Source organism: Tasmannia lanceolata, unplaced genomic scaffold (genome assembly GCF_043159265.1).
Source record: "Tasmannia lanceolata isolate RefF3 unplaced genomic scaffold, GAP_Taslan_0.1 ptg000002l, whole genome shotgun sequence".
Classification (NCBI taxonomy): Eukaryota; Viridiplantae; Streptophyta; class Magnoliopsida; order Canellales; family Winteraceae; genus Tasmannia; species Tasmannia lanceolata.
Window position 1 is genome coordinate 54,191,922 of NW_027518679.1, and position 18,627 is coordinate 54,210,548.

Consider the following 18,627-nt stretch of genomic DNA (forward strand, 5'->3'; position numbering starts at 1 on the left):
AGACGCAACGAGACGAGACGAGATGGATTTTAATACCAACTACGTCCTCACTACACCATGTACATAGGCATGAGTCTTACATATTACATTGATAGACCAAGTCACGGGCCATAGGCCATGCGAACAGCACTGGACGAAATGGCCACGTGACACTTGGCTAGTAACAACAAAACTGGTAGGGGTGCAACTCGGGTAGATTTTGGGAATTCAGGTTGAGCTTATACCATAAAATTGGATCTGGTTTGGGTTGATTCCAATTCAATTTTTAGCAGCTTGGCCGCCTTGAGTCAACCCGACTCAGCCCAACTTGCATCCCTAAAAACTGGGCCGCTCTTGATGGACCTACAAGGCACCAATCATGTCTGATGCATAAGTTCTTCCTACTTGAATCAGAAACCTATCCAGATTAAAACCAACTTGTCTAACCTGGAAAACAGAGATCCGCTCTCAGGCTAAACTCCACGTTCTCGCAAGACATTTAGCCGCAATGTCCTTGCACTACTATTGCAATCTTCGCTCTGAGACCTGCTCTCCAAAATCAAGTGCAAACAAGAATTCCATTCATAGATGATGATCTTGAGAAAGTATCATTCTGCTATCAGTACATACTCTTTCTACTGCTAAAACTTTAATATGATCAGATTGTCACAGTTCAATATTACGTATCAGCGATGAAAAAAAAATTATGCTCTGCAATGAAAAAAAATTATGCTCTTAGGAGGATGAAAATTAAAACAACAATGTTAGTTTTCTAATGATATACTTTTGTCGATGATTATAATAAGAGATATTATTAGAGGAAAAAGATAACAATTAGCATGAGGAAATCCCATAACTCGAACCAGGTCTGACCTTAAAATTCTTTCTTTAAGCACATTATACCGATCTTTTATTATTATTTGCTTGCTTGAGATCATCTGAGACATTAAAAACCAAACGAAATTCAAGATGTCAAAGATTTTATCAGGAGACGATGCTTAGATGCCAAGGTTGAGGGAACTCATGGTTGATTCACCAAATTGTATCGAGCGAGTCTGCATCTATCTAATGGAAGATGAGGTTTATCTGTGGAGAAATTACAAGGGCTTTGGCTCCACCAATGTGCTGTCAGCTGATGTAACTGGCTCCAAGATCAAGTAATAATTTCCCTAGTGGCATCATAGCTGACCCAAGAGGCCCATCGACACCTAGTTTTTTCGTGGAACTCCCATCAAAATCCAACTTCTAGACTGTTTTCTATTGTTAGAAAGTCAACAAAAAGACAATCGAAATATAATTGACAACTATGGAATCATTCGCCAGATTTCTGACATGACCACAAAGTGCATAGGTCAATTGCTGTAACACCCAGAATTAAACCACCTATATTTTGAGGAAATTTCCTCATGAACCATTTGAGCAAAAGCAGCACCTCCAAGAAGAGCACACGGGCACCACACCCCTAGCAATCCTAAAGACTCCCCTGCTTCCATCACAAAGAGAATAAGAGACTAAAGCTCTTTGGATTGCAGGAAAACTATTTCTTCAGAAAAAAAATTCCCAAGAATTTTTTCGTTTCCACAATTTAGAAGGAAATAATATGGTTATGACTTAATTAGAGGGATATCACTATAAATTGAAGGTCTCTCTGGATAAAACTTGATCAGCTGGGGTTCAAGCTAATTTTTTTCATGTGTAATAAAAAAATGAGAAGCCAAGAAATTTTGGAGAAGTTTTTTATTTTCCAAACTTTTCCAGAAAATTCCTGCAATCCAAACAGGGCCTAAAGTAATGCATAAGGATATAACTAAACAAAGAACAAGTCCAAATGCATGAATTCTCAGCCTGCTATATTGGAGCATACACAAAACCAAGTTTCCCCAATATTTTGAGGTATGAGGATCTCCCAGAGCATACCTTATGACCTAACTAATTTGATTGCTTGGCCGACTGTAGAATCAAGCTCCATCTCCTCAAATAGGTAACTTCCTATATGGTTTGTTGAATCGCCGGGTCCAAAGTGTCTCCATCTAACAGAGAGGTGGTGCTATGGTGATTGGGGTAGAGATGGAATACTGTCAAGAAGATAATTCAAGGTGTCAACACGCATCTAACTCTTACATCGAATGCTATCAAAATCATTCAAGAGCAAAACATGTCTTACCTGTCAGATACCATTAAACATCTCAGAAGTGGAAAGTCTGGAAACACATTGCACAAGTTTTCTCCCTCTCTTCTGTCATTCTAGGTAAAATTAAGTAGTGATAGTTCCACCGTAACAGTTTGGGAGTTCCACTGTCCATGTTGAACGATAGCCCACCGAGGACTAGGAGAGTCAACAGATGGTTCTCTCCTAGTAGAGGCAAGAAATAATGTGTTAATTATGTACCCCAGGACCCATCAGAACTGAAGGTATCCGTCCAAATATGAGCTAGAAAAATTGTTGTGCGGACAGTGGAATTTTATCACAATAACAATGTCATGAAGCCACCTTGCTTAAATGGTGGCAGTTCTGGCAGAACAGCTGGTAGATCTGACACTTTGCCTTCCTAAAAGAAAGAAAGAATTGGCATGATGAGCCACCAGAATAGAAACCCAACAAGAGCCTACTGTGTTATATATAATATTACCACCTTTGAACCTTTTGCAAGGGTCAAAATCCTCTTAAACAAACAGCTAACTTGGTCAGATATTTGACACCCGTAAGATCAAACATAAGTATCTTATTTCATCTAAGTTAATGAAACACATTCAAATCCTAAAAAGTGATAGAGAAAAAAAGTAAACCAAGTAAAATCAAGTAGGAAAACAAATTGATCATGGAAATAAAGATCTGAATTCCCAATCCCATGTAACACCAACTGCAAAGCAATATAAAAGGTGATTACTCATGTCGTTTTTCTAGAATTCTGTGTATTGATCATTGAACCACAGAAAACAAACGCAACAATCCATAATAAATGATGCAGGACAATCCCTAAACGAGGGAAAATCCTACACTCCGAATGGGATAATGGGTTATAGAAAAGTTTAGGGCTTACTCTTACGAGGCTAAAGACACCTACTGGCTAACTAGGGTTGATTTAAGGCAGAATTAATTGGCGGACAACAGCGGCTTAAATTTGCATTAAATAATGAGAAAGAACACAATTAGCATGAAATAAACCTTAAACAAATTAGTCGACAGTTAAAGGGTCCTTCGGGTAACTAGTTAAGGGCAAAATTAGGCTAAAATGGGGTTTTAAACGTGCGACCAAGTAGAATAATTAAAACAGTACCGAAACCTATGAATTAAACTTTATTTTGATGAGAAATTAGCAATAATCCAATGAAAAACATTAATAAATTTCTGCAGCAACAAAACGGGGTCAAATCGGTCTAATTTAGGCCAAAAGGGTATTTTGGTAATTTGGACAGATCTGGAAATTCTGGGTAAACTGCTGTGGGTTGAAAGATAATAGGTTTAAATGATGAAAGAAATCAGATTTTCAGGTTTAGGGGGCTGCTACATTGGCCGATTACGCCTTTAATTTCCAAAAGCAAGTTTTGGGGCTTGAAAGGTGTGAAATTTTGATTGGCCTCGAAAAAGGTTGTAAAACTATGAATTTTGATTGCTATGGCTAAGGTTTAATCCCAAAATAAGTCCTTCAAAGTTTCAAGATAAGATCTTAAACGATGTAGGAGATATTTGGATTTTGGGTTTTTGTATTTTAGGTTCAAGAACACACAAAAATTGAAGAACTAATAACTTACTTGTTTGTGGCTGATTTGAGAGGAGAACAGAAGTGGGAAGATGAGAAGGGATTGAGAAGAATGGCTCCAAGCCACAAGAAGAGAGACAAGAAGAAGCTCCAAGCTTCAATAGCTTCTTTTGCAAAAAAAACTTTAATTCCTTATTCAATAGTCAAAAGTGCATTACAATGCTTACATAAAATATATTTATAAGAAAAGAAACCCTAAAAGCTAACTTAATACCTAAGCAACTAATCATAGCCGTCCATCTAAAATAACATAAATAAAACCTTGACTAAAACTTACCTAAAATAGTAAATCCCGTAATAGACCCTTACCATATTCTAAAACTGCCTATAACTTAGCCAAATCAAGTCCAAATCGCGTAATCTTGGGCTCTTTAGATAGATAATCGAAAAACCTTTCTAAAAATACCAAAATCAGCTCAAAAGAACAAGATTTGATGCCCTAAAAAAATACTGCAAATAAAATAACGAAAATATAAAGTAAATAATAAAAAAACAATTAAAAGAAAAAATGTCAACATAGAGTGGATGCCATGTGGCACAACACATGTGGTATACGTGGCACAACACATGTGGTATATGTGGCATATGTGAACGTCCATCTCTCATGCAAAAATCAGTCATCGCCCTTCCCATGATTCTTTCTTCACTTGTAAACTTTAAATCCTCCTCCTTCGTTGATGTCCCCATCAATAAAGTTACTAATAAGACACTTTAGACAACAAAAGTAATAAAAAATAGCATTGGAAAAATATTTTCAAGCTAAAGCTAAATTCAGTGAATTAGTGGAGAGATCAATAGCTATAATGTGGCAAATGCAACATTAATGTCATAAAACCATTTTAGCAGTTTAACTCTCTTGCCTCATATTCCGTTACCTTTCAAATTGTACAGTAAGTAGAGTAGGGCAACAATCAAGATTCTTTTGCTGCATCTACATGCTCGCCAATATTCTTCTGGGTTGAACCCCAAATACTTTAAGAACTTTAGCAGCAAGTGCCATTAGTTATTCAAGATGACTCACCCATCGTACTGTAATCTTAAAACTTTGACAAGGATAGCTAAAATTTGATAGGGAAAAAGGTAGCATTTCCACCAAGATCCCAAATAACACCCACAACACCGTACACCTTCAGCCACGCTCTAAAACAGAAGCTACTGTGTCAAATCAACATAACAAATCAGGCATCGCCTATATGTAGATAATTTGGAGTTCAAAGTCCAAGGGGATAATGACTGGATCTCAAAAGCATATAAATTTCTTTTTCTTTTCTTTTTGAATGATAAGACATCCAATTCCAGATAGACGTCCTTCTCCCTTTCGGTTCGAACTTTCTTTGATTGAATTTCCGAAGATCTAGACTAAGGCTTGAGATGGGAATTTTACGGTCCACTCCTCCATGTTATGTATATCTCACCCCAACATTGCTACCCTCGCCGGTCGTCAAAATTTGGTAGATTTCATCACCTCCTAAGGTTTGTCCTTTTGGCTGGACAACTTTCCTTAACAATATCTTAACTGTAGATCATCTGCGTAATCGCCATGGTTCTAAATTTCTCCGAAATTTCCCCGAAACAACCGAAATGGTTGGAACGACAAAAAATGGAAAAAATATTATTGTTTGCATTTCGTTTCATTTCATTTCATTAATGGAGAGAATGATATTTGGTAGGCAACATCATTGAATTGCACAACAAAGCAACCATATCTTTTGGATGGGATGTCATATGATATCAGCAAGGGACCAATATTACCTCGTAACTCTGTGGTATTGACAAAGAGTTGGGGTCCTTAAGGGGGAGACTAGTCATTGTACTTTCATCTTAAAAAATTTCATTATCAAGATTAAAAAAATTCATCATTTGCATACATTTCCATACGTTTCCGTGATTTTACAAGATTTCCAACGAAATTTCCACCAAAACCGAAATGTTTCTGTTTCTATGCCGACCGAAATTGAAACCGAAACCGAAATTTAAAACCTTTGTAATCGCAAGGTTCTCATAGTGGAACATTGTTATCTTTGCCTTGATGCGGGGGAGTCTATAGATCATATTTTTATTCATTGCATGATGACCAACACAATCTGGAGCGACATCCTTAATTTGTTTGTCATGTCTTGTGTTTTCCCAAATAAGGAAGCTGATTTGCTGGTGTGCTGAAATTTCGCCCCTTTGCCAAAAGGGAAAAAACCAAAGAAGCAGGATTCTTCCCTGGGAGCATTCGATTCCCGTTTCGATTCCCGCTCTGGCAACCTTGAGCAGGATTCTTCCCTGGGAGCCTTCGTTTCCCGCTTTCGATTCCCGTTTCAATTCCCGCTCTGGCAACCTTGGAAAAAACCTTATGGTCTTAAGCTCTTATAGCAGTGTGATGATCGGTATGGAAGGAAAGAAACAGACGAATTTCAACAAGTGAGTCGAAAGAGTCTACTTCTATTTATCAGCTTATCGTGTCTTTGATAGTTATGGGCGAGCACCCTTCTCTAATTAAAAAAAGTCTCATAATCCACCAGTCATAGAGCGTGGAAAGAGACTCAAAACAGTAATGAAGTGGGGAACACTCCTTCTCCTAGATGGATCTCCTAGCCCCAACCAAATGAAGCTTAATTTTGATGGATCTAGCCTTAGTAATCCATGCCCAGCAAGGGTGGGAGCCTTCTGAGGGACGATTTTGGAGTCACCAAGTGGGTTTTCTTTGGCCCAATTGGGGTGAAAGACTCCAATGAAGTAGAAGTGCTTGCCCTCCTTCATGGGATCCAATTGGTGGAGGTTTGAGATCTAGAAAGAATCACTGTAGAAGGGGAGACTCTCTGAATATGATAAGGTCGCTAAGTAAGGTCAATTATCTCCCGTGGAGATTTGCTAATTTGATAGAAGAAATTTTCAACGAGATAGAGGGTCACAATTTCATTTTCCAGTGTGTTAAGAGATCTAGGAGATCAGCAAACTCTAAGGCGGGTTGGCTCGCTCGGGAGTGTTGAGAAGACTTCTTTCGATCATTTTGACCATCTTCTTCCTTGAGGGTTTTTTTATTATAATTTTTGTCCTTTTCTTCTTTTTTCCTTTCTCATTTTCCTGGCTTTGGCTTGTATCTGACCATCTCGGTCCCTCGGGCTTTGCCTTCTTTTAATAAAAGGTTGCCATTCAAAAAAAACACAGAGAGACAAGGACAATGACATAAATATTGAGGGCCTTGGTTATCGATTATTTTTCGTTTGCCGTTTCGTTTTGCCCATTGGAACAGAATGCTTCGGCGTTTCATTTTGGAAAAGACGGTATGACGGCAGGAATTGTTTTAATAGTTAAAATATGAAAAAAAATCAAAAAATCCAAAATTGCTAAAAAATATAAGAAATAGTCATATGAACTAAATATTAAAAAAAAACTCTTTATTACTTAAAAACTAAATTTAGCACAATACATCAAAAAAATTACGAAATACATCTCCAAATTAGATCTCATCACGCAATCAGTCAACTATCATCTCCTGAATCCCCCTAAGGGCTCTCATAAACAGGGTCATCGTAATCAATCGAGTAGTAACCCTCTTCATGGTCACCACCAGCATCTCTAAGAACATCATCGACATCCTCATCTTAGTCGTCCCAGCAACTCTAGCAGGCTCTTCAACATTTTTCTCAACCTATATCATCATATCTGGTGTGAAAACAACAGGGTCATCTTTTGCAATCCAATCAATCATAACATCAAGGTGATCTATACTAGGTGGGTGGTTGAAGATTTTCTGTGTAAGTCCCTGAAAAAAAAATTGCCCAACTCAAATGAGTTTAACTAGTGATTGCGCGCATCCGTAGGAAATAGTCCCGCCCTAAAAATTGGGTGTGGATATCCTATGTCATAAAAAAGTGAGTTTAACTAGTGAAGCTTAAGAGGTGAGAACATTAGCTACAATTAATATACCTTTTCTAGAAACTTGAGGTTGTAATGGACAAATACCAGGTCATCTAATATCTAATCTCTGATGCTCCAACCCGTCTCTTTGAGGAGTGGATGTGTTTGAAAGTACTCAATTCCATTCACATCCAAGTCACGCTACAGTTTTGACTGAAAATTCTGATAGCAAAGCTTTGTTTCTGAACTTATTCCACCATGCAACTGTACAATAACAAATATTTAAGCATTACTTATTGAAAATTTAAATGAAATAAACTTGATAAAAGGAACAAATCAATGTACATGGCCCCAACTGTACAATAACAAATATTTAAGCATTACTTATTGAAAATTTAAATGAAATAAACTTGATAAAAGGAACAAATCAATGTACATGGCCCCAACTTAGCTCGGTTGAGGATTGTCATCGCCATTCTAAACTGATCGGACACCTGCAATACTCCTCAATTTGAGCGGTGATGGTGTCCTGTGTACCTTCATCAGCTACTAATCTATTGACGCAATCCACCAAGCCTTTGGTGACTTCATTGTGCCTAGAGAAGGTAGGACTAAAAAAGAAAGCATGGTTAAGAAAGTATCCCGCTACATGGAGAGGACTATGAAGTTGATTATCCCATCTATGGTCAATAACTCTCCAGAGGGGCAACTGCTCTGATTTTTTATTGTTTAATATAGCCTTTATAGTTTTTTGGTCCCTATACATGGCCTCATATAGATAGTCTATTGCCGGTCTGTCTTGCCGGTATACCAAGCGGAGCACTCTCAATAAAGGATCGCTGATGTTCAAAATATACCTACAGTTGACCCAAAAAGAAATGTCCAATAAGATAGAAATTATAACTTCTCTCAATGAGTGTCTGACATACCTACTAGCACAATACTCGTTACACAATCATTTGTTGAAGTGATTTCTAATTAAACATCAGACTCCGTATGCTTAAGAAATTTATTGCAAATCTAGTCCACGTAACACGCAAGACAACCCAAGTCCCTCCCATTGGAAACAAATCCGTTTTGACCACGTGATCTAATATTAGATCTAAACAATGGGTTGCGCACGGAGTCTGATAGAAGGTGTCATATTTAATTTCTAATATTTTGCATATAGCTTTATAACTAGGCTCACTATTAGTTATAAACTACACGATATTCTCGAACCTACTTCTAAAAGTATTGAATAAAAAATATTGAATAATGCATATCCATTCTTCACTATGCCAGGTGTATTAATGGAGGGCAGTATACTACAAAGTTTATTAGGAAACGTTGTTTAGTGTTTGTCCATCCATCGGCCATAATGCTAAAAGTCTACCACCACTGAATTTCCATAACATCTGAACTTTTGCGAAGTAGTTGTGTACCTCCACTTTTTTTTTTTAATAACGGCCCTCTTAAATTGTGAAAAGAATGTGCCTCATAACCTGATCCTACGGCATTTACAACATCAAACATATGCCAACATTAAAAGACAGGTTGGCATCGTAGAAAAGCATGCCGACTGTCATGCCTGCCCGATTTACTGTTTCTTTCGTTGCCAAAGCACTTCTAATGCTTGGCTGGAATCCAGGGGTTGTTCGTGGTGCAAAAAATTAGTTCAACCCATTGTGATACTCCTCTTTTTCCCCTTCCCACTTGCTTCTGCTGCAACTTCTTTTTCCCTTACGCCGACTCATAGGTGACCTAATTATATCAACTTCTTCTGATTGTTGCTGTGGTGTTTCATACAGATTACCTACCTCTGCTCTAACTATGTTTTTCCGAGCTTTTTCTTTTTTCTTTTCTTCTAAGAGCTACCCCATTCTCCATTTGACATCAGGATTTATCTTTTTACATGATGTTGCTTCACCAAGAACACCCACTAGATGTTCTTTTAATCAGGTTATAACTCTACCTGATATAACTTCATCACAAAAAAAAAAAAAAAAAAACTACTTTGTTTCGTTGGCCCGATACCATGAAACCATAATCCCATATCGGGTCATCCGATCTAGCGGGTGCGAGGCCAATGGAGTAGGCTCCTCCAGAAGGTCCCGAACTCATATTGTTTTTCAAATTTAATTCAAATGAAATAGAATAAAAGTAAAGTATACCGAGTTACCTCTTTGAATATGTAAATGTATATGTATGTTACCCGGGTACGATTGTGAATTGTGAAGAAATGAAGTAGAAGCCTTCCTTTGGACTAGAAGCTTTCACTTCACTTGAAGCCTTTGAAGTTGACTTAGGAGCCTTCACTTGACGCCTTTGGAGTAGAAGAGTAGCAGAGTAGACTAGTACTTTGAAGCCTTTGAAGTAGAAGCCTTTGGTTTGGAGTACAAGCTTGGAAGTAGCAGTTTAGAAGAGATTGCTATAGAAGAAAGTAGATGAATATAGTAGAGAATAGTGGGGAGTTGAAGGAAGTAGTAGAGAATAGTAAATGTAAGTGAAATTGAAGAAGTAGATAATAAGGCTTAGCTGGGTTTATATAGAGGTGTAAGCACTTGTAAATAGAAAAGGATGCAAAATACCCTTCCAACAGCTATAAAACGGTCAAAACTAGAAAACTAGACAACAAAAAAAAGCCGTTTTGGGGGCATTGCGGTAATTTTTCTGAAAAAAGGTGTGTTTAGTTCGAAACTGGGCATTTCGCCCTGTTTCAGACAAAACATGATGAAACGCCCCACTTCGGATGAAACAGGGCATTTCGTCCTGTTTCGGACAAGCATGAAAAAATGGGGTGAAATATGGGACGAAGTGTTCGTGTGTGTGTGTGTGTGTGTGTGTGTGTGTGTGTGTTGGGGGGGGGGTGTTGTTGTTTCTGTTCCGGAATCCCAGACGAAACAGAACGAAAATGATAACTAAGTTGAGGCCATATTCTAGTTGGGTGAGTCAAGGCTTCCTGAGAATTGCAATTGTTGATATACATAAATTCATGACAGGGACCTTATACATTTCCTAAGACATTTCCAGCAAAGGAATAAAATTGAAAGCTCCCAAAGAGTACACAATCAAGCTTGTCAAACTCCTTTTTCAGTACGTAATCACACCTGTGGATGTGACCACACTTGCCCCATGAGACGAAAGGTTAACAACTAAGGCATGTTCTTAATGGATTCTTATCATTAGATGTACACGAACAAAATCCCTCTACCAAATCCAATGCAGGATAAAGGAAATGGCACACTCCGACGGTTCCAGTAAACAAAATGCACAAATGATACTTGAAATAAGCATATGTATTGTATTGATACCACTTAAGAGTAGAACAATATAAAGCTGTTAGGGACAACTGTAGACGCAATAACAACTAGTAGCTAAAAGCATAATATCGTGGCTAGTAGATAATGCTCTGGTGTAAGACAAACTGTAACAAGTAATCAATTAATGCCATAGATGATATTAGCAGCTTCAATGCATGATGAACAAAGGCAAATTTTCTACGGACACAAAAAAAGACCCACTCTCAATACCATTCAAAAGGTCCATTCTCAGTAGAGCCTGCCAGTGCACTCATGAGAACCACAGTAGCAGTTTTTCCTTTTTATATTGCCATTGGAATCACGAACCTGGTCTACTGTGTAATTGTAGTGGTACGTTAACTCCTGTAAAGGGGGGATATTCTCAGCAGCAAAGAGCATTATGTGAGGCATTCTCTTGTCATCATGATCATAAAGGAGATTCTGAGCATAGAGGTTAGGAGAACAACTATGATTGATAAATCTTCCCACACTGCCATATTCAACTGCATCTATGGTGAAGCCCACATCCTCAACGACTTCGCAAAAAGCACTTGATTGTAGGTCAGGTGGTATAAGCGTTGAGAGTCCATCCCAAAGTGCATGGTCATTGTAGTTATGCCCAATATCAAACAAATATTCATCATTACCAGTCCTTTGTTCCGCCTCAGTATCTTGGAGCAGTTCTCCCGTATATTCACATATGAAACTGCCAGATGGAATAGAAATAAGGGATCTGACTCCCCACCCCCTTGATTCGGTCTTGAAGATCTCTAGTTGAAATTTGATCCCATGCTGGCTGACTCTGTTAGGGCAAGATGGAGGACACTTGCAAGAAGGACCACACTCGTAAACAAGTGGCTTCGCTTCCACAATAGCACCACTGTAGTTGAAAGGAAACTCCCCTCCATTTTTATAGGCACAGAAACACTTTTTAGAATCTGAGCATCCATCAGTGCAGTCACAACCCTTAGGAGGAGTTGGGTTATACCATGAAGGATATATTATCTTGGTTATGTATTTGAATGGCAACGGGCGCTCATCATCTATGTTATTAACAGCGCAAATGGGCATCTTCTCATTTCCCTGAGAAATATCAGCTACGCAAAGACCTGGGCGTACTTTCAATTTTTTAGACTTCTTGACTTCTTTCATAGCAAGCTCTGGTTGTCCCGGTATTCTTCTCAACTGGAACTTAAAAACAGAACAACCATGACGCCCTTGTTCTTTCCAAAAGTTCTCAACTAAATATAGTCCGTCATACATGAATGTCGATATTGACTTTGCCCTCGTATCCAGGGAATCACTGCCTTTAAGTAGTTCTTTAAATCCATGAATGACCCTCACGGGTTTTCGCGCATCCATACTGTTCTTCAGTGCCAGATTTCCACGCACAAGTTTTTGATCCTCAGGTTTCTTATCTCCACCCACAGGATTTCCTCCTTGACCAGAATATATCAGGACATCAGAACTGTCCATCTCATCAGCATAACCCCCAGAAGCTACAATACTAGTAGCCCAAATTTCCCCCCCTTCATTTAAGTAATCTATACCGCTCTGAAATGGACGATGAAGGCCAATAATAGCAAGCTCCACCCTGTAGTGAAATTCATCACCAACTTCAACTCCAGGCACAATCCCCAAGATAGACTTACCAGTGTTTACCCATTTATTTTTCTCTTTCAGAAGCTTAGTAGCTGCTAGATCAATTCGCTTTTTGTGCTCTTGTTCCCTTGACTTTGCTTCCTCTTCTTGCAAGAGCTTCCTGTAGATTGCCTGAAACAGACGTAGAGTCTCTCTGACTTTGTTACGGGTGACAATTTCTTCATGGTCATCACCCTTGCTGTAGGGACCAGCCAGACCAAATGGAAACAAGCTCACGCCTGAGTCCTTTGATTTGTGAACAATGAGTGCATTTTCGTCATCTTCCTCGCCAAATGATAGAGAATCTTCATCATCCTTGCCAACCCCTTCATTCTTGTGCTCGGAATCAGTCTTTCCGATAGGAGACAGTTTGTTGTGTTCAGTTTTTCTTAAACTGCCTTTGTCCTTTCTCTTAGAAACAGACTTTTGTAAGTCATCCACAAAAATTTTTTCCTTCCTTACCTTTTGTTTACCCACAAAAGGAGAGGAATTAGAAAGCCTCTTTCCCTGCCTCCATAGACAATTTGGTGCAGCCATCAGAGCCTGCACGAAAATCCTATCACCAAAAGAATCCAAACCCATAGACTCTTCTCCTTGAAATTGATTTCTAACCCTCTTTTTATCTTCTGAACCCCCCATTAACTTTCTCATGTAACTCTTGTCCTCGGAGTGTTTCTGATATTCCTTGCCCACTTTCCCTTCCAAATTTTCGCTTTCTAGGTAAGGTTTTTTACTTATATATTGAGGTGTTGCCCCTGATTGATATGACTTACTATCGTGTGCAGCCCTGTCCAGACTTTTTTCATGGAGTTCTTTCTTGTGCACCCCTTTCAACTTAGCTCTATTATGTACTCTGTCACTCACTTCATCAGTATCATCCCCAATGACACTACTCCTAAAAGGAGATTTAAATTTAACTAGTTCTTTTTTATCAGCAACATCCGACTTCCTCACAAGAGAATCTCCAACTTGAACTTTCTTCCCAATTCGGTCAGTATCGTTCCCTATTGAATTTCCCTTGACATTGTCAATTTTTACAGCCCGAGGCAACCCATCCACACTTTTCTTTCTGAAAGAAGCCACGGCTTTCAGGCATTCTTCCATTGCAACTAGTGGAGCATCTCTACCACAAAAAGGAGGAAAATCTCGAATTGCAGATACTCTTCCCGGAGGCGGAGGTAGAGGTTCATCAGCAGCTTCACCGAGAGAAACTGGCATTTGAGGTTGATCTAGGGCTTCGATTTGATTCAAACTAATCGGCATCTCCATCGGTTTAGACTGATCAAAACTTCTAGACACATCTGCCAATTCAGTCTGATCAGAACTCTTCAAAAACTCTGTAGCATCGTCTTTTAAAGCTCTAGATAATTCGGGCGATTCTGTCGGACCCAAACTCTTCAACTCCTCCACCATTTCAGGTTTTGGAGCTTTCAACAAGTCTGGCAATTCCATTGGGTCCAAACTTCTCGACAGTTCACGTGATTCAGAATCGACAGAAACTCCTAATGATTCCACAGGTTCAGATCCTAGAGGAGCAATCCTCACCAACTTAACTGTTGTGTTCTGAGCATTATCGACAGAGGCAACATTTTCACTGGGTTTTTCATCCATTTTCATGGCAAATCTCCCACAACCAGCTGGGAAATCTCGAATGGCAGAGACTTTTCGCTGCTTAAACTTTAACGGATAATCGGATGACGCATCTCCGTTGTTTTCCAAACTCCATTTCCTCGAAGACTCGCCCATAACATCAACATTGTTAAATGAATCCACGCTCAAAGAAGTTGGAGGGAACTCCATTTCCACTAATTTTTTTGCTCCAAATCCACAAAGGCAAACGCAAAACTAACAGCTGCAGTAATCAAATAATAAAATGATAGAGGAAAATGTAGAATATGTGACTACAAAAACCCTAGAATGGAATGAAACTACGAAAACCATTTCTAATCCATAGATAAATGGAATGAGAGCAAAACTAAGAGCTGCAGTGATCAAGCAATAAAATGATACAATCTGTGACTACAAAAACCCTAGAATGGAATGAAATTAAAGCAGAAACTAAGAGCTGCAGTAATTAAAAAATAAAATGATGGCCGAAAAATGCACAATAGGTGACTACAAAAACCCTAGAATAGAATGAAACTCGATCGAAGAAAAACCATGTCTAATCCATAGAGAAATGCGTCAGAATTCAAAAGAAACTAACCAAAACAAACCAGATTTCTATTCAATAGACAAAGAAATCAAGGTGCGAAAGCGCTGAAACGGATGAAAATTAGGGTTTGGATGAGGAATAAATGAAAGAGGAACAGAATTTCTAGGTTTGGTAGAGCAAACCTGTGAGAGTGGAAAATCCGCTTTTGTTTCTCAGTTCGCCACTTGTAATTAGCAATCCCCAAAATCTTCGGTAAATTTCTCATTTCTCTCTTTTTGTAGTTGTATGCAAGGTTTAAAATTTCGGTTTCGGTACCGGTTTCGGACCTTGAAATTTCGAAATTTCGGTCGAAATCTGGTACCAAACCCGAAACTAATATTTCATTCAATGTTAAATTTCGGCCGAAATTTCGGTACTTTCGGTCGAAATTTCGGTGAAATATTAAATTAATATTAAAAAAAAAGGTTTTTTAGGTCAAATTTAGGAAAAACCAAAATTTCGGTCGAAATAAATGACCATTTCGGTTTTTGCCCATTTCGGTGATGGTGTCCACCGAAATCTCGGATTTCGGTCGAAATTTAAAACCATGACTTGTATGAAATGGGGGGCGTGGTTGGCTTCTAGAAGAAATGGATATTGAACGATCTAGACCGTTGATCATATATACTGTTAATTGGTGGATTATTTATCCGTTGGATTTCATTTTTGGCCGTCCATTTATAGGCCATGGATGGGAAGGTTAGGATTATCGGATCACGCGATTCTTTGAATGTTGAAGAACACTGAAAAGAGTGTTAGATACCCCATTTGTGGGTTGTATGTGAATAATTATAAACATTTAATTATAATTTGCAAAATGATTTAAATTTAGGTAATTTAATTTTGGGAAAAAAAAAGGGATTTGCACTTTGCAAATTATTAAAATTGATTATGAGAAGGAAAAGGTGATATGCCCTCCTATTAGGACACTAAATGTCCCTTCAATACTTCAAAATCACTGATCAAAACAACTTATTATTAAGAAGTAAATATTCAATTAGCTTTCTAATTATTTTTTTAACAAAAGGAAGAGCTATGGCACCATATGAAAACTCTTATTAGACCAACTTCTTAGAAATAGGTTATTTTAATTATGGATGGGCCATGATCCAAATATTTTGTACACACAAAGGCCGTGTTTGGCAGTCATGAAATTTGCTCCGTGGTGGGAGGTGTAGGCAGCCGGGATGGTGGGAGGAGGAGAAAATTGTGAGGGCGTGAGTGAGGAGAGGACACGGAGCAGCTGAAAACAGGGAAACGAAAAACTCACCTTTTTATAAGCCACTTAGTGTTAGTGATTTTGGATTTTCAAAATCTTATATTTTGCCATGTTTTAGTGTTTTTGAAAAATTATTTTCTCAATAGTATTTGGGAAAAAGAAAATGTTTTCTTGGCTCGAACACTTAGCACCATCTCCTCACACCTGCCCTCTCAAATTCTCTCATCTCAACTCTTTCTACCCCCTCTCTCACCACTTGACTAATAATCTCTTAAAAACAAAATTCATAGTTGCCAAACATGGCCAAAATGATGTGAATCCCCAAAGTGTTGTTGCCCTATGTCACAAACATCTCCGATACTTTCAAAATATAGCGTTTTTATTGCGATATTTTGATAAAACGACAAAATGTCGGAATAATCCTGAGAATTTAAAAAATATAGTGATATTTTCATTTAAAGCGATAATATCAAGATATTTTATTTTGGGCAGTGATAAATCAACCCCCTAATATCTTAAATTATCCCCCATCTCTCTCTCTCTCTCTCTACACTGCCCTATATGGGGGTCTTTTTAACTGCCCTTTATTTTATATTTTTTTCTTGATTTAAATCTTTTTAAGTAATTTTATTTTATCATTTTTTTCTTGATATAAACCCAAAATAATATAAAAAATTAATAGATTCTGAGATTTTGTGGGATTGGGTATTCTGTTGGTTAGAAAGTAAAAATGGTAGCCCTATTCATAGGGAAAGTCGTCAAAATTTAAAAAGTTAAGATATTCTAAAGGGTCTTATACATGAATGATTTTGATTATGAGTTTATCTCGTTGAAGATACTACGAGCCACAAAAACATTCTAATCGAAACCAAAATTACAAATACATGGTCAATATAAAATCAAACTGCTGTATAGTCTACGCGTTTGATTCGATGTCGCTGCCCTTCCCACAAGCGAAACTAACTCTCCCACCTCGAAAGTCTCTTGGTTCCCAACAATATCATTACTCACTCGTAAAATTGCATGAACAAGGATGATCGGAACTCCGATGGCCAGAGATACAAGAAGGTGAACTATGGCTTTTGTGATGACAAGCTCAACTATGACTATGATCCCTATCAAGGCTAGAACTAATCGTGGATCGATCACCTTATGTGACACCACCGAATCATGTATAGCCCGCGTTAACAGATTATAGAGGTAAGCCACCGCCGTGAGGGCCACCAAAAAGATCAACGACTCATGACGCTTCGGAACTAGACTAACAAAGAGTATTAGCCATACGATGAGAGTGTAATACTCGCGAAAGTAACACAAATTCTTTAGGACGCGGACCAGTGCAACCTTTGGGGTTGAGGGTACACCGAAGACCCACGTGAAGCCGAACTCGTTCAATGACCTGCGGGCCGGGCTGGGGTGGTCCGGCGAAGGGTCGATGGGAGCGGAACTTGACACAGTAGATGGCCTAAGAATCGGTCCATAAGCAGCCATGGATGGGAAGAGGGTGAAACTTGTGTCTTTCTTTAGGCCTGGTATGTGTGTGTATTTATAGTAGAAATAGCAAATCAGTGGAGGAAGTTGTGTGGGAAATTGCCCTGTGGGAATTTGTTGATGACCCTTAAGTCTCTAAATTTGGACTTGCTGTGGTAGACAGAGGGCATTGAATTGAACGCGTTTGAAGTAAGACTTTTGGAGAGAGAGACAGGGACAGACCTCCAACTACCAAGCTTCCCAGTTCTTTCACAAGCTAGAAGTGGGCCACAACGTGTCTTGAAGTTTGACTAGGGGTGCCGTGTTGATGGCTTGAATTTTGACTCTTCTAAAAGTGGTCCTTATCTGAAAATAGATTATTTTAAGGGATTTGCTAGGGGCCATCTCGCGGCTGAATGTTGCATGAGAGCAGCAATCTCAGATGAATTAAATGAATAAGGCAAAATTGGCTGAAAAGTAGGCCTGTGAGGCTGCTCTCACATGCAACAACCAGCTGCGAAACAGCTTTCTGAGAAGTTGATTGGTCCTTGAAGTTATTTGAAACTTTATAATTAAAAAGTTTTCTCCAACTATTAAAGGGAGATGAATTTTTCACGCCCCCCATAGGATTATGCGCACCCCTTTCAACCTGATTTGTCGTCAAAAAGCTTAAATGGGGCGCATTATCCTAAAGGTGGGGGGGTGAAAAAATCATATACCCTATTAAATACCTTTATGTAAATTTCTTTATAATTATTAATTATTTTATAGATTTTTATATGGTCTGTGCCTGTGAAGTTCAGTATTTTTCGAAAGGTGCACTGGAGCCCACTTCATAGTATGATCCAAACCATTCATTTGTTGGGCCCCAAGTAAATAGGCTGTACGCCGAATATCATATGGAGATGATATTCGGCGTACAGCCTATTTACTTGGGGCCCAACAAATGAATGGTTAAGGTGTCTCTCTGTCTCTACATATATGTGTCTGGCACCACGAGCTTGTAACCTGAAAAGATTGAAGTAAATCTTAAAAAGTTAATGTTTAGAGAGCTGATCTAACCTCCACCGAAGGTTTTTTTTTCACAGATACGTTCCAGCTATTACTATGTTGTGTTTAAATCAAAACCGGCCATTGATAATGAAAGCTGATTTTGATGCAACAAAGCTCTGGTGTAACAGAGCTTAGAAAACCTCATGTTTAGAAGCATTCTTCATGTACAGACATTCTGTG

General features: G+C 38.5%; 2 protein-coding genes across 10 annotated transcripts; both read right to left on the reverse strand.

Annotated features, from left to right (window-relative positions):
• Nucleotides 1-224: 224 nt before the first annotated feature.
• LOC143879089 (uncharacterized) lies at nucleotides 225-14,913 on the reverse strand. 9 transcript variants are annotated; one of them, XR_013251114.1, is made up of 7 exons: nucleotides 14,849-14,913; nucleotides 11,198-14,363; nucleotides 2,471-2,528; nucleotides 2,144-2,332; nucleotides 1,897-2,054; nucleotides 427-525; nucleotides 225-342 (listed from the first exon to the last, which is right to left on the reverse strand). XR_013251114.1 is itself a non-coding variant. In XM_077381294.1 (3 exons), exons 2-3 carry the CDS (start codon nucleotides 14,309-14,311, stop codon nucleotides 2,315-2,317), a joined length of 3,132 nt encoding a protein of 1,043 aa, XP_077237409.1. In that variant the 5' UTR covers nucleotides 14,312-14,363; nucleotides 14,849-14,913; the 3' UTR covers nucleotides 2,164-2,314. The 9 variants fall into 9 exon arrangements, 4 of the variants coding, with proteins under 4 accessions (XP_077237409.1, XP_077237399.1, XP_077237405.1 ...); XR_013251118.1 differs by lacking the exons at nucleotides 225-342; nucleotides 427-525; nucleotides 1,897-2,054 and adding an exon at nucleotides 7,659-7,853 and having other exon boundaries at nucleotides 2,190-2,528; nucleotides 11,102-14,363; XR_013251122.1 differs by lacking the exons at nucleotides 225-342; nucleotides 427-525; nucleotides 1,897-2,054; nucleotides 2,471-2,528 and adding an exon at nucleotides 7,659-7,853 and having other exon boundaries at nucleotides 2,234-2,332; nucleotides 11,102-14,363.
• Nucleotides 14,914-16,812: 1,899 nt separating this feature from the next.
• LOC143893102 (PRA1 family protein F3-like) lies at nucleotides 16,813-17,415 on the reverse strand. The gene has a single exon (XM_077398068.1). It carries the CDS (start codon nucleotides 17,413-17,415, stop codon nucleotides 16,813-16,815), a length of 603 nt encoding a protein of 200 aa, XP_077254183.1.
• Between the last annotated feature and the right edge of the window lie 1,212 nt (nucleotides 17,416-18,627).

Excerpts from the sequence above, each read along its gene's own strand:
- LOC143879089 (XM_077381284.1), bottom strand. The coding sequence starts at position 14,311 with ATGGAGTTCCCTCCAACTTCTTTGAGCGTGGATTCATTTAACAATGTT.
- LOC143893102 (XM_077398068.1), bottom strand. The coding sequence starts at position 17,415 with ATGGCTGCTTATGGACCGATTCTTAGGCCATCTACTGTGTCAAGTTCC.